Source organism: Cavia porcellus, unplaced genomic scaffold, assembly GCF_034190915.1.
Source record: "Cavia porcellus strain 051 isolate PalLab524CR breed Dunkin Hartley unplaced genomic scaffold, mCavPor4.1 scaffold_22, whole genome shotgun sequence".
In the NCBI taxonomy this organism is placed as follows: Eukaryota; Metazoa; Chordata; class Mammalia; order Rodentia; family Caviidae; genus Cavia; species Cavia porcellus.
In genome coordinates this window covers 65,061,662-65,076,235 of record NW_026947505.1, presented here as the reverse complement: position 1 = coordinate 65,076,235, position 14,574 = coordinate 65,061,662, and the positions used below count along the sequence as shown (strand labels likewise).

The 14,574-nt window shown below is 50.1% G+C and overlaps 1 protein-coding gene across 1 annotated transcript; it reads right to left on the bottom strand.

The window, feature by feature from the left end:
- On the bottom strand, positions 1 to 7,420 carry Prdm13 (PR/SET domain 13). Its single transcript, XM_023564073.2, has 4 exons — positions 7,109 to 7,420; positions 5,635 to 5,766; positions 5,215 to 5,335; positions 1 to 1,827 (listed from the first exon to the last, which is right to left on the bottom strand). The coding sequence occupies exons 1-4, from the start codon at positions 7,250 to 7,252 to the stop codon at positions 119 to 121; spliced, it is 2,106 nt and encodes a 701-aa protein (XP_023419841.2). The 5' UTR covers positions 7,253 to 7,420; the 3' UTR covers positions 1 to 118.
- Between the last annotated feature and the right edge of the window lie 7,154 nt (positions 7,421 to 14,574).

Below are 14,574 nucleotides of genomic sequence, written 5' to 3'. Positions count from 1 at the left end.
GACGAACTCCTTGGAGCTGTCTCTGCACCCTGCTGAAGCTCAGGCCTGGCCAGCAGGTGTGCTGTTCCCCGCCCAGGCCTCGCACCCTGCGCCGGCCCCTCCTCTGCAGGCCGCCCGCTCACAGGTCGCGATCGCCGCCGCCGACCTCCGCGTCGCTCGGGTCGTCGGTGAAGCAGACGTCCACGTCGCTGTTGTCGCTCTTGGAGTCCCTGGGCTCCGGGGCGTAGCCCGGCTGGGCGTCCGCCTTGGCCCGCAGGCCCTGGCCGGGGTGCCGGGACTTGACGTGGCGCTCCAGGTCCCGGCGGCGCACCAGCACCTTCCCGCAGAACTCGCAGCGGTAGGGCGTGTTGCCCTCGGCGTGCAGGCGGATGTGCTTGTTGAGGTTGCTGGGGTCGCCGAAGGGCCGCAGGCACACCTTGCACTTGAGCGGCTTGTAGCCCGTGTGCGTCCGCATGTGGATCTTGAGCCCGTACTTGCGGGAGTACAGCTTGCCGCAGTAGAGGCACAGGTGGCCGGTCCGGGGCTTGCTCGGGCCGCCGCCCCCGCCCCCGCCCCCGGGGCCGCCAGCCGTGACGGCGGCGGGGGCCAGCGCCCCGGAGTCCAGGCGGCCGCGGCCCTTCCCGGCCAGGGCCATCTCGGACAGCTGCTGGGTGTGCACGGCGAGCTCGCGGTCGATGCCGGCCAGGGAGCCCAGCTCCGCGGGGCCCAGCGCGGCCGCGGCCCCGCTCAAGTAGGAGAGCGACTCGGGGTACCTGAGCAGCCCCCCGAGGTGCAGCTTGAGCGGGTAGTAGGCGGCCGCGGCGGGCGGGCCGTACAGCACCTCGCCGCTGTAGACGGTGAAGGCGGGCAGGACGGCGGGCAGGTGGCCGCACTCGGCGCCCCCCGGGCAGCCCTTGAGCGCGCCCGCGTCCAGAGGCGGCGGCAGGGCGCAGCGCTCCAGCGGCAGCGGCAGGCCGGGCGCGGGGCCCGGCGGGGCGAGGCGCGCTCCCTGCAGGCCGGAGGCCGCCGGCGGGCCGCGCTGCACGTGTCTGAAGGCGGACGCCTCCTCGGGGGCGCCCGGGAGCGGCGGGAAGCCGCGCGCGGCCGCGGAGCAGGCCAGGCCCGGCGGGGGCGGCGGCGGCGGGGCGGCGGCCAGCAGGCACTTGGCGTGGTGGTGGAGGTGGTGGTGCGCGTGCTGGTGCAGCGGGCCCGCGCCGCCCGCCGCGGGGCTCTCCCCAGCCCCGGCGCGCCCGCCCGCCCGGCCCCCGCCCGGGAGCCTGCCCTGCTTGCCGCCGGCCTCCTCCCGGCAGGGGTCGCCGTGCAGGCCCGCCGCCGCCCTGCCCAAGCCCGCGGGTCTGAAAGCCGAACGCACCCCGGGGTAGAAGGCCAGGCCGCCGCCGCCCGCCGGGGAGCCCGCCACGACGCCCACCACGGGGCCGTGCGCTCGGGCTGCCCCGCTCGCGTCCAGCACGCGGTCCTGCGGCTCCCTGCCCTTCTTAGGCGGCCCCCACTTGGCCGGGGGCGGCGAGCAGGCCGAGGCTGCGGAGGGCGCCTCGCGCTTGATGCCCTCCCGGGCGCCGCAGGCCGCGGGAGCCTGCGGGGCCAGCGTGTGGGGCCTCAGAGGGCCCGCCTGTGCGGGCGCGGCGAAATCTGGCCCGGTGGGCTTGGGGGAGAGGCCGAAGCCCTCCGCGGCAGCCTGGGCGGTGCCGTGGCCGACCGCGTGCTCGTGGTGCAGGAAGGCGCGGCCGCCGCCGCCGCTGAGCACGCAGTGGAAACGCAGGTGCGCCTTCAGGCTGTTGGGGTATCTAAACGTCCTCCAGCAGTACCAGCAAATGTAGCGCTCCTCCCCTGGGCAAGAAAACAGCGAGAAAGCGACCCTGTAAGAGGCTGAGGAGCAAGAGAGAAAGTACCAGGGCACCCAAAAAGAAGCTCAGGTTTCCACCTGCGGTATGAGTCTAGGGAGTATAAATTCTTGGAGTGGACCAGTAAGTGAGCTTGTTACTCCACTGTATCAAGACCCGCGAAAAGTCCCAAGTGGCTAGCCCTTGTCACTTGCTCTATTCTCTAAGAATTCAGAGAGGCCAAGAGCTGTGATCTGGGCCTTCCGTGGAATACTTTCTCCAGGCTGTCTGAGCAAACTCTGGAAGAGCTGTGCTCAGGCAAGCTAGCCGGGCAAGAGTAGAGAGCAGCTGTTGCTTTAAATCAAGTGTTGAAGCTGCGCTGTGCCTGGGCCCATCTGTTGGCCTTTGCAGAATAGGTGGCGTATGTCAAGGAGTTTGGATAAACTGAACAAAGGCCAATCTAATAGTCGTGAGTGCCTCATTACCAGGCGAGACAATATCCTGTATGTATGGGCCATATGTAATCATTCCTTTTCATAGAACAATGTCTTTTGTGTCCACTGCCCACCCTCTCTACCCCCTCCAAGCCTTAAACACTTTGCCTGAGGTTTTCCTGGAGCGTGACCAATTGAAGGACCACATAGGGACTATGATTTGCTATTCTTCAAAATTATTTGTATCTTTATTTCCTCTTTAACCCTATTTAATTTGAAGGGAGAAAAATTCTGGAAAGGATGCTGATGTTCTAAGGGTGATGTTGCATAGCTCCTCAGCTGTCCCACGTGGTAGTTCATTAACTCCTCCATCACTGTGCAAACCCAAGCTTAGTAAATCCTTAGAGAAGATTTATTAGCTTGTGTTTTATTGCATAAATGTTCATATATGTAAAATAAAATCTAGAAATGGATACTCAGCTTTTAATAAGTTCAGAATTCTGTATCAGATACTACACAGATGTTTGATGTCAAATCACACCTTCAAATCTTTGCTTGAGTGTATTGTATTATTAGCATTGTTTTTATTTTACCAGAGTCTGTGAACACATCTGAGAAACAGGTTCTGATCGGATGGTAAAAATTAATTTTCACTTTAAAAGGTCATGTCTGTTTCTGCATATAGAGAAGTTATCTTGTTACTAGGGCTATTTTTAAATATGGTTGATTGATAATACTGAGGGAAAGGACACCCATGAGAAAGAAGCTAGTTGATCCACCAGAAAGTATCCAAGCTATAGGTCAGTCATTTCCAATTCAATGGAAAGGCAAAGTCCTCCCTCTTTATATACAAGCAGTTCAAACTTTTAAAACATTGCTACAGAAATAATAATAGGAGAAATCAAGATCCTCTCCCCTTCATGTATATGTATATGCATAAAGCAAGTAGCTACTCTAAATAACACAGATAGAAGTTAGGGGAGCAAGCACTTTGTTCCAACAAAGACCAAGAGAAAGCTGGAAGAAAAGAAGGAGAGGAGAAGACTTGCCTGTGAAACCAATTGTTTATAGAAGACTGAGATAAAGCTATTTCAATATTCCTACTATTTCTTAGTGAACATTTATGAAAAACACACATTGAAAGAAAGAAGCAATCTGTGGATTTGCCTTGTAACTATGTTGGTTTAATATCTTAACATCCCTCCTCTTAAATTTAGAACCTCCTTCTCATCAGCTCTTTTTAAATAGTTTCTAGAATCTTTCCTACAATGACTCAGCCCATGTAAAGCCTAGTGATCTTTGTTCTTATAACAATGGGGTACTAATGTTCTTAATCTTACAATAAAATGGAAATCCATTCAATTTAGCCAGTACTGGAAGACTAGAAACTATCTAATTTCTTCCTCTATCTGAGATTTAAGCAAAAATGCTTGTTTCCTGAAAGTGTGTCTCTTTTGGTTCACCCTAGTTAACATATTCTGTGAACTAAGGTCCAAATCATGCCAACTGTAGGAAACACACTTCATTAATGACTTTGTTTTCTTTCCTTCATGTACAAAATAAAATAAGATGTAAAGCATCTCTAAGAAAGAAATGTCAGATTCAAAATAATCTATACTTTTCCCAAAGGAATACAGCGGTTGTTTTTTCATGTTGCCATACCATGTTTACAAAATCAGTTGGCTGAAATAAAAACGTAAGAGCCACTGCTCAAAGTTGCTTTTGTAGTATTTGGGAGTGCAAGGAAAGGGGTTGTGGATAGAAATGGCAGGCCCTGAAGGCCAGTTGCCCTCCAAACTGTTCAGTACTGGCAGATTTGAGAGCTCACCAAAATGAGGCTCTTACATTTTGCTTTTACTAGAAGTTGACAAGAGAATTTGATAATGTCACCCGAAGAGCAAACTACATGAGGATAATTTTCATGAATATTGTACATTCAAATCTTCACAAATAGAATTAATTTACAGAGGACAGATACATTTTGAAGTGAAGTGATTCACCACTCTGAATAAACTTCATTCTGTCTTAGTCATGAAGTATTTCTTAATTCCCATATGTTTATTAATGTCTTTGTACTTTTTCTAAAGGATAAAATTGAGCAGCAGTTCCTGAAAAGATCATGTTGAAATATTTTACAGCGTTCATTGTGGTGATTCTAAATGATAAGTGGGCCTTTAGAAGAAATTACAGATAAACTAAAGCAATTGGCAAGGAAAAAAACTATGGAAGCTTTGTATCTGAAAAAGCAGACTCAGGCTGGAGATCTTGATATTTTAGTACCTCTGAGGATTCTTTCCATGAGAAGTGTTTTTAGTGTTCTAGTGAAGGTTTGACAATCTTTGTCTCTTTAGTTGCTGCATCCTAATTTGCACAAATCCACTCTGGGTTTTGGAAGGAATTAAATAAACCTGAGGGGAAAAAACTGGGACACGTCCCAGATTTGATTGAAGAAAGAAGGGAGAAATGAATAAGTGCTATTACCTGCCAGCTGTCCAGCAGTATACCACAATGTCTCTAAATGCTGTAACAATTCATTGCTGTTCTCAAAAACCAGTGAGGAAACACTTTTCTATCTTGTAAAAGTATTTGAGATTTGAGTTGTGTTCTCTGGAACTCATGTAATTACTGTAACAAATTTTAAGGCCCCTTTATTTCTGAACTGAGTAAGTTCATATGTGATAAGAAAAGACTAGACTATGGTGCCCATAAAGAGTAACTATCCCCTGCCATCATGAGCAAGGATTGCTACTGTCACTTTTTTAACCAGTTATTACTGTTCATTTTAAGAGAACAGCTATGGTGTTCTCCGTGCCCAAGAAGGGAGCATGAATTCAGTTTTACACAAATGGAAAGAAAAACCCCTCAAGTTTGGGGACATCCCCCTCCAGGGCCCCAAGGCAGGAGGAGGTTGGGACTCTGGCCCACCCATGCTGGCCTGGAGGCCTCATCAGTGCCTGTACCTTTCTCATCATGCGTGGGAGTCGCAGTTGTTGGTATGTCAAACCACTGAGCCAAGGAGTTGGAATACCACACGGTCAGCTCCTCCCCTGGCTGGACATCTCGTAATGCTCGATAGAAGATCTGGGACACAAGCAATAGGAAAACTCTCGGTCATTTCCTGAGTTATTGGTCAAAATGCAACTGAAAAAGATTCAAATCCCAACTCTGATGATGTTGCCTGGCCCTGGAGAAGTTACAGTATCTCTCTGAACCTTACTTCCTTCATTCTGCAAAGGGGAAAACACTACAGTAGCATCTATCTTATAGAGTCCTGGGAACATTTACATGAGACCTGTAACTAAAGCGCTTTTCTCTTAATATTGTTGGCCCCCCCCCAGATAGAATTGGCAGGAGTGGAGATGGGGGAGCACCTATTGTACCTGTCCTCCAGGTAAGTCTGCAATAGCTTCCAGGGTCTGTTCCTGGGGACTCCTGGCTGCGCGGATTAACCCTATCCACTCCAGAGGGGAGTCCCCCGACTCGTCCACCAGCTCCCCTCTCACCATGCGCACCTGCAAACACAAACAGTGGCCAGTTCTCTCCTGCACCATGATCACGCTCACACCCAGGAGGGAAAGTTTACCCCCACCCCACCCAATCCAAGAAAAGGCTTGGGACAGACGTAAGAAGCTGCAGGGAACAGGATAATAAATTTCTTGGGTCTTTAGCTTGGAGAATGGAGAAAGAGGGTGGCAGGCTAACACAACAACTTCACCAGCACGACCATCTTGGCGGCAGACAGCAGGATGAAGGCATCCTCCCTGAGCACCTGGACACATCTTGCACCAAGACATTTCCTCCCCTCCACCCCACCTCTCCCATTTGCAGTTCCGAAAGCAGCGCTGCCACGTTCGGGGGCCAGGCAGCGTCCTTCGTCCTCTCATTTCTCACGTCTCCCCGTTCTCACGGGACAGCAGCTAAGTGCAGCTCAGCCCAGCAATGCGAGTCTGGGAACGAAGAGCATCCAAAGAAATCTTCTACAAGCTAGCTTGCCGGAGGCGTTTCAAGCGGTTAGACCAGGATGTGGGGCAAGAGGGTTGACCCAAGAGGAGCGAGACGCCAGTCTCACAGCTCGGATACTGGACTTTGGGGCCGATTCCAACTAGAAAGCTTCAGGTGGCATCCAAGCCAAGTCCTCCTTCCTCCAGAATTCTGCCTTCATTTCTCTTCGCTGTGTGCTTGGATGCCCCCCAAGAGCCTTTGAATCCCCTCTGGTCGGTAAAGCTCAGCAGGGAATCCGAGCTTACCCCAGGGTTGGGACCTGGTACCTCAGAGGCCGAGCTTCAGGCGTAGTGACCCCGTGCCCTACGCGGGTGGGTACCCCCGTTCTTTGAACCTGTTTTAGAGCCACCACCCCGTTTTCATTCACTCCAAACCCGCAAGTAAATCGGTGAAAAGATAAACCTGAGGAGATTTCAGAAACGGAGAACCTCCCACAGATGATCTTTTCGGAAAAAAATGGGATTAAACTTATTTAAAGACAAATTGAAGCCTCTAATACATAGACGGGAAGAAAAGTGCTCGACGACCGGAACCCCGGCAGGAAGGATGCGTGAGCCTAGAGGGACAAGGGCGGGTAAAGCAGCAGGAGCGCCCCAGAGCTCTGGGGAAACCGCCAGTCCCCGTGGCCTGGCACAGCAAGCCGGGGCAGCACTGTTTGCTCTTACCGCTCCACCAGCCCAAGGCCCAGCTCTCAGTTAATGAAAGTTGCCAGGAAAAATCAGAATCCCCTCCACGGGGCAGGGTTAGCAGGTAAAAAGCGCAATCACCCTTTCCTCCCCTCCCTCCCCGCTGCGTCCTGGGTCCGGGCGAGGAGAGGTGACCGGCTGGGGCGGAGATCCGAATGGCCAGTACCTTTTTCTTGGGCCCGGGCTCTCTGCGGTCTGACAGGTACTTGCCCAGCTTGAAGGTGCCGGGCACCGGCCCCAGGCGCAAGCCGGCCGGGATGCAGCAGTCGGCACTCACGCTGGCGGCCGGAGCGCGGGCAGCTCCCTGCATTGTCGCGGTCGCCGCCTGGCAGGCGCTGGGGCTCGCGGAGTCCTGGGCAAGGCGCGAGTGTCAGAGCCAGAGCCTCAACGGGCCGGAGCCGCGCCCCGACGTGCGTCCTCCGCCTGCGGAGTGACGCGGGCGGGCATGCCCTGCGCCTTTTCAATCAGGGCGGGCGCCTTTTGGCACCGCGAGCGCGAGGGCGCAGAGTTTGGTGAGAGAGTTGCGCCGCGAAGCAGCTGCACAGTCCCACCCGAGAGGGTCACATGGAGTGGTTCCCTCAGCCCCCTGCATAATCAAGGCCTCTGAATGGCTAGCACACAATGGTCCAGGCGACCTTCCCATTCCTAAAAATCCAATTTGTCAAGGGCGAAGAAAAGGCGCTGGTGAATCAAAGGTCCGGCGGGACCATTAATCCTCAGCATGGGGTATTGTCCTCAAGACAGTTACGATATTTTAAGTGACAAATCCACTGTATAATTTCTCCATAAATTTTACTTCTTTTTATTGTTCGCCGACAAACCAGTTTTGGGAAATAAGTGACTACTTTAGGTCTACTTGGCTGATTCCTTTGAGCCTTGGGCTACTTCAAAGATTTTTAATTCTCTCCCCTTGGCTTTATTGTAAAGGAGATTAAACAAAGAGATGGGTACTGTTTGGAGGACTTGTTAACTTCTATTGATTTCTGGCGTGTGCCATACAGAAATTAGGCAGGTACTTGATGGGAAGACACCAGAAAATACCTACACTTTTTAAATAACGACCATATTACCATTTCAGGGCACTGGGCTCAGGCCAGTGTCTGTTTAGAACCGACTTAATTGTTCCTAATGCTCTGTTTCGCCCCAAACTCTGAAACCTCCAGACCAGTTCGAGGTTGTGGCGCGGTTACACCGGTACACTCTAAGGTCCGCACTTTCTCTGGAGAAGAGGAAGTGGCCCCAGTGCCAAAGGTTCACAAGGGATCCTGCACCATCAATGCGCTGGAGAGCACAAGAGGTAGTTCTTTGCCAGGTTATTAATCACGAATCCCCCATAGGCTGATCAATAATTTTGCTTTTAAGTTTCAAGTGGGAACAAAATCGTTTCCTAGAACCAAGCAACTGAACTTTGCTTATTTTAAAAACAAGAAAGCACCCTGTCTTTCAAAGGCTTTGGAAAAGAACACAGTTGATGAGCTAACAGGACATGTACTTTAGAGTTAAGCTTCTATCTGTATGTAAACATTTATTGACATAAAATAATGCCTAGGTGATGGAGATCATCAGATATTTGTGACAGGTACGCTGGGATTTACTGTGCACTGCTAGTACTGGGAGCCTTTCCCTAGACCCTGAGCAGCTGGCCCTGGACACCCATACAGTTCCTGGAGAGGTGTGATTACTGATAGGTTTCCCACCTGGGGTCAGAAAAGATATAAAGGGCAGAGGAACATTCCCCCAGCGGCACACACTGCGTTTTTAGGAGTGTGGAAGGAGGATGCTGTTGTTTCGCCTTCAGAGTGATTCTGGTTAACCACAAGGCAAGACACAGGTGACATCTGTAACTTCACAGTTTGTCTAAGGGAGGGCTTGAAAGAAGCTGATGACTGCTGATTTGAAACGTGTTCACCATGTTGGAGGCAGGAAATTCCAGAATCATTCAGTCTATGTGTTGCCAACTCAAGATTTCAGTGAATTACTTCAGAGCCTTAGTCTCCTAATCTATAAAATGGGACTGTTGGCTGCTGACAGTCATAGGGCTCCCTCTTCACTGCTCACCTTAGTCTGTGTTTGTTGAAGGTGTCCTACAGCACCTGTAGCATCTTGAGTGCTCCAAAGCATTTGGGTTGGAGGCATCTGAGAATCTAGGCCAGGTCAAAGGCCTCAAGTATCAAGTCTGACCATGTAGGGACACGTGGTGAGGCAGACTTGGGGCCAAATCCACTACCTATGTGGACACAACTGCTAGGACACAGAATATCCCTGCCTAGGTCTCAGCGGCCACCTTTCTGGGCTCTGTGCTTATACAACCAGTCCCTGGGCAGCACCACTTTCGGAGGGAGCTGCCACTGAGTTTTCTTCTTAACTTCCCAACAGCTCTTCTGCAGCCTCCTAGGCTACCCTAGGGAGAGAAGAAGGAGCCTTTGATCCCAAGGCCTATGAATGGCAAAAGCCAGCGGAGGGGAGGAGGAGAGGAAGCCACTCCGCAGAGTCCAGGGCAATAAATTTAAGCCATGAACATGTCCCTCTAACCTCTGGCCTGGCGACTCCAGGATGACTCCCAGTTTAAATTACCAGCACTAGAGTGGGAAGGGGGGGAGCGCAGGGCCTGGGTTTGGGGCACCTCCCTGGCCTTCCTTAATGAGTGAAAAAGCGTGAACGACACGCGAACAATTTTATCAATAGGACCATGTAAAGGCCGACTGTGAGGAAAGTTATTTATTAATATAGCCAATTGTGGCTGGTTCCCAGCTCTGAAAGAAGAAAGAGCCTGCGCCAGAGGCATTCACACCAGCTCTTGGAGTTTTATTCTGTCTTGTAGCTCAGAGTTGAAGTTCCCCAAGTGAAATAAATTGTCCACAAAGGAGGAAAGGAACACATTTTCTTTTATTTTTCCTCCCCTAAAAAGCAAGGGTGAAACCAACCTAATGTGCCCAGTGGAGCAAGATGGGCCGTGAAAGGCTGGGTGTTAAAAAGTAAAAGCGGGCTGTGCAGCAAATGGGATGGAAAATTAAATGAAATTAAATAGCTTGAACGGCCGCATTGTCCCTTATTAAAAAGACACATTAATTACATGGTCTCAGCCTTATTCAAAGACAATGTTGAAACTTAATCAAAACATTCCACCCGGCTTTTTTATCGACTTAAAATGGGTGTCCAGAGCCCCTGTTTAAGCGAAATCCCTCCTAACCGAGGAGTCTCGGTCCTGCTCCTCACCGCGGAACCCCGCAAGGCTCCGGTCCTCGGCGACAGGTCGCCCCGGTGAGGCGCGGACGCTCCGGAGCGCTGGCCCGCCGCGGAATCCAGTGCAGCGAGCTCAGGCACCCCGGCGGCTTTCCGAGCCCGCTGCCTCAGTGGCCGCCGCAGCCCTGAGTCGCTGTCCCCGTCCCGGCTGGAGATGCCGCGCGCCCAGCACGTGCGCCCTGCCCGGTCCGCCTGCGGAAGGAGCCCGGAGAGGACTCTGGTTCCCACGTCGGCGGCTCCTGCCCTCCGGGGCTGCCCTTCTCCGCCGCGCGGAGACTCTGGACCTCGGTTCCCGGGGAGACCCCGGCGCTGCCCCCGCTGGCCTCCCCTTTGGATGCGGGGTTGCGCAGTCACCAGAGAACACCGCCGCCCGCCGCGCCCCGGATGGAGGGAGCCGCAGGCTGGCGGAGGCGGGGAGCCGGGGAGCCGGACTGGCCCGGACGCGCCCTGGAGCGCGTGAGCGGCGGCCGGGAGGCCGGGTCAGCGCTGACCAGCTGCGCCGCCCCCGGGCGCGGGTGGACGCTGAGGCCCGGCCTGAATGGGGCGGCGGCGCGGGCTCTGGGAACGCCACCAGATGACGCGGCAGGACGGGGCGCTTCCCGCTTAATTACGCGGCCAGTGCATGCGCGGCGGCCGGCCGGAGGCTGCAAACTCGCAGCCAAGGACACAGCCCGGACACTGCTGGTGGGGTTGTGGTGCTTTTTGTTGTTGTTGTTTTTTAAGTCCTCCTTTGGAAACGGCTCAATAAAAGTATTCAGAGTCCGTCTCGAGTTGCCTTTTAACCGCAGTTCCCCAACATATTTCTTGGCTCTTTCGGTTGACATGGCGCAAAGAAAAGTCAGCGAGCGTGTTGCTGAATTGCAATGTCTGGGGCACCGCCACATTCAGCGCGCCTCGCGGGCCTCTGCCGAATGAGCCCGCGCTCAATTCGATTTTCCTTGCTGTTGGGCACATTTAGGAGCGCCTCTATTTGTGAAGTTCATTTCTAGGCAAATGTATTCAAGAGCTGATGAGAATGAATAGGACCGTGTGTCAGCCGCCCCTAATTGGGATTAAAGCACTTAGCAGCATATGCAGAGAGGGGCTGAAATTCTCAGGTTGCTTTGTGCTCAGACTTCCACCCGCTGGACGCTCCTCCTCCAGGGAGAGTTCTACAGATCGCGGGAGAAACTGAGGAAAGAAAAGCAAAACGGAAAGGACCGGACTAATGGTTCAGCAAATGCAGTTGACAGCTTCTGAGAAAAGATGCCGAGCATAATTGAATGCGGGCGGGGCAGCAGGTCTGAACTCTTTAATCAGAAAGGCGGAGAGTTAAAAAGGCGAAATAAAGATGTTATTGAGATTCCCAGACGACCCCCCCCCTTTTTTTTCTTTCCCTCCAAGAGCCCGTCTTTATTTCTTTCTATCTGTGATCCTACCCCCACCAGAGGGACAGTGCCCCTCCTGGAGCAGTAGTAAGCACAACCTGCAACTTGAAACAGAAGGGGAGCTTCAGAAGAAACCCGAAAACAAAAATATCTTTCGTATGTTAAAAACTTCATGCTCAAATAAGTCCATGAAAAAGTTTCCTGATGCGCTTGTGAAGTACATACACTACGCTAAAATACAAGCATAATGATAATCCCGTGCACATCCAGACTGTGTGCGCGCCTGCAGAGATTCATACAGCCCGCTAGTAAATCTCTGCCCAAGGGGTGCTGCCGGCTTTGGGGCTGAGATGACAGAGCCTTTCAAAAGCTGAAAATCAGCTTGGAGCTGCAGCCCGGACAGTAATCTAAGTAGAAAACAATGACAGGCTCTTTTAGCCCCCGAGGAAAAACAAGGCAGGAAGGACAGGTGAAGGCTGGAAAAAAGAACGAGGGAAGAGGGCCTGGTCTCTCCACTAGTTTCCTAGGTTGTCAAAGCCTTCTAGAAACGTGGGTTTCTCCCTCGGAGGGGATACTTTTGTGTCTTAGGGCAGCACAGAAAGGAGACTTCTTATAGCATTGTTTATAGCATTGTCCTTGATAAAAATGTTTCCAATTAAGCTATCCTTGAAAGCTTTTCAATACATTAGTATAAAGGACTTTGTGAGAATCTGAATTAAGGGTAGCTTGTGTAATAAATTCATACTCAAACAGGCTGCCAAAGTCACTCAGGGACCAAACTGACCACAGAATTCAGAGGTCCCACCCCAATTTCAATGTGGTGGGAAGCTGTGTGCTACCTCTACAAAGGGGACTGGAGGACGGGCATGACTATGTGACAGAGAGTTGAGATGCCAGAGTCAAGCTAGCAATGAGATAGTTGCTCACTTTCAATTTTGTACAAGACTTAAGAACTGCTTCTCTCTCCAGGAGACTCCACTTCATAATAGAAGGACTTATAAATCTGTGTTCAGGACACACATGACAAACTTTTAGGAAGCTGGTGCGTAATAACAGGCAACCAAACAGGCAGACAGCTCTGTAGCCCTTGGGACAATCTGTGCATGATGAAGTTCATCAGATGGCCACAGGAAAAAGAAAACAATAAAAATTTCCAACTATATCAACTAAGAATCAAACTCCAAATAATGATTAATAAAGTCACTGATAGTGTGTATGTGCTCCCGTGGCCACTCTGATCACACATGTTGTTCTTGGTCATGTTATTTGTGCCTATGGATATATGATAATATGTTTAGCTTCCTGAAATCATGTTAGGACTTTATATAGCTTTCACCTTAAAGCAGGCATTCACATTCAGATAATCTTCCAAACACATACATAACCCTGAAATAAAACCTAGGCAAAGTTATCAAGAATGAATTATTATGCACATATACATATATATTTTTAAAGAATTCTGTTGATATTTAATTCCCATGCATGCAATGCATCCATTTGAGGTATATAACTTGATATTTATTATATTTACAAGGACATGCATATAATCAGCATAATTTAATTTTAGCATATTTTAATTCCTCTCTCCTGAAGAAAACCCACACCCAGTAGCTGTCACTGTATCTTGCTCAGTTCTAGTCAATCACCAATGTAAATCTTGTCTTTAAACATTTACTTATTCTGGACATTTTGCATAATTGGAATTGTACAATTTGTGATCTTTTATGATGGGACTATTTCATTTAGCATGTTTTCTTTTTTTTTTATTTTTTATTTTTTTTTGTCTTTTTCCTTTTTATCGGTACCAGGGATCGAACTCACGACTGCCTACTTGCAAGGCAGGCACTTATGCCGCTGAGCTAAACCCCCAGCCCATTTTAGCATGTTTTCAAGGTTTGTCCTAGTCCATCCCCTGTTGGGGAACAGAATGCCTGAAGCTGGGTGATTAATAAGGAAAAGCAGTTAATTTAGGCTCATCATTCTGGAAGCTGGGAAGTTCAAGGTCAAGTGGTTGCATCTAGTGAGGTCCTTTACTGGTGGGGACTCTTTGCAGAGTCCCAAGTAGGCATAGTGCATAGCATGACAAAACAGAAGGAGCGCCACAGCCAGATCTTTCTTCCTCTCCTTTTAAAGCACAGCTACATCATGGAACCCCTACCTTCATAGTCTCATCTAATCTTAATTAGCGCCCAAAAATCTTTACCGCCAAGTCTGTTACCTAGTGACTTTGGGAATTAAATTTCCCATACCTGATGTTAGGAACACCGTTTGGCATCCCCATCATTAGTGCGTGAGAGTTCTGGTTTCTCTGCATCCAGTTCTTACCACTTGCATTTTTATTATAGCCATCCTGGCAGAGATGAAGGGGTAAAACACTGAAATCTTCATTTGTATTTCCCTGGAAATTAAGTGACTAATGTGCAAAGCTCTATTTGTATGCTTCTCGCCATTAGTATGGCTTCTTGGGGAAAATACCTATTCAAATTACTTGCCCATATTCCGAGTAACTTTTCTTTCATTCTCTGAGCATACATACATTTTTATAACTTTTTAAATGCCCAGCACAAAACAGGCTACTGTTCAGAGAGGTTAAGATGCTTGCTTAGAGTGTCCTAGTAAATATTGGAGAAAGATCCTCCACATTCTTCTTTGTTGCCCAGAATCGCTTTTGTTATCCTAGGTTTCTTCTGTTTCCAGATGAATTTTAGGAATGTTTTCTCTAGATCTGTGAGGTATGTTAATAGTACTTTCATTGAGATTGTATTAAATCTGTATAACAGTTTTGAGGATATGGCCATTTTTACTATGTTGGTAGTTCCAATCCATGAACAAGGGATATCTTTCCATTTTCTGATATCTTCCTCAATTTCCTTTTATAGGCCAGTGTAATTCTCATTGTATTGATCTTTTTCTTTCTTTATTAGATTAATTACTAAGTATTTCATTTTTTGGATGCTATTGTGAAGGATGTGGTTTCTTTAATTTTTCTCTCAGTGACTTCATTGTTCATGTACAGGAATGC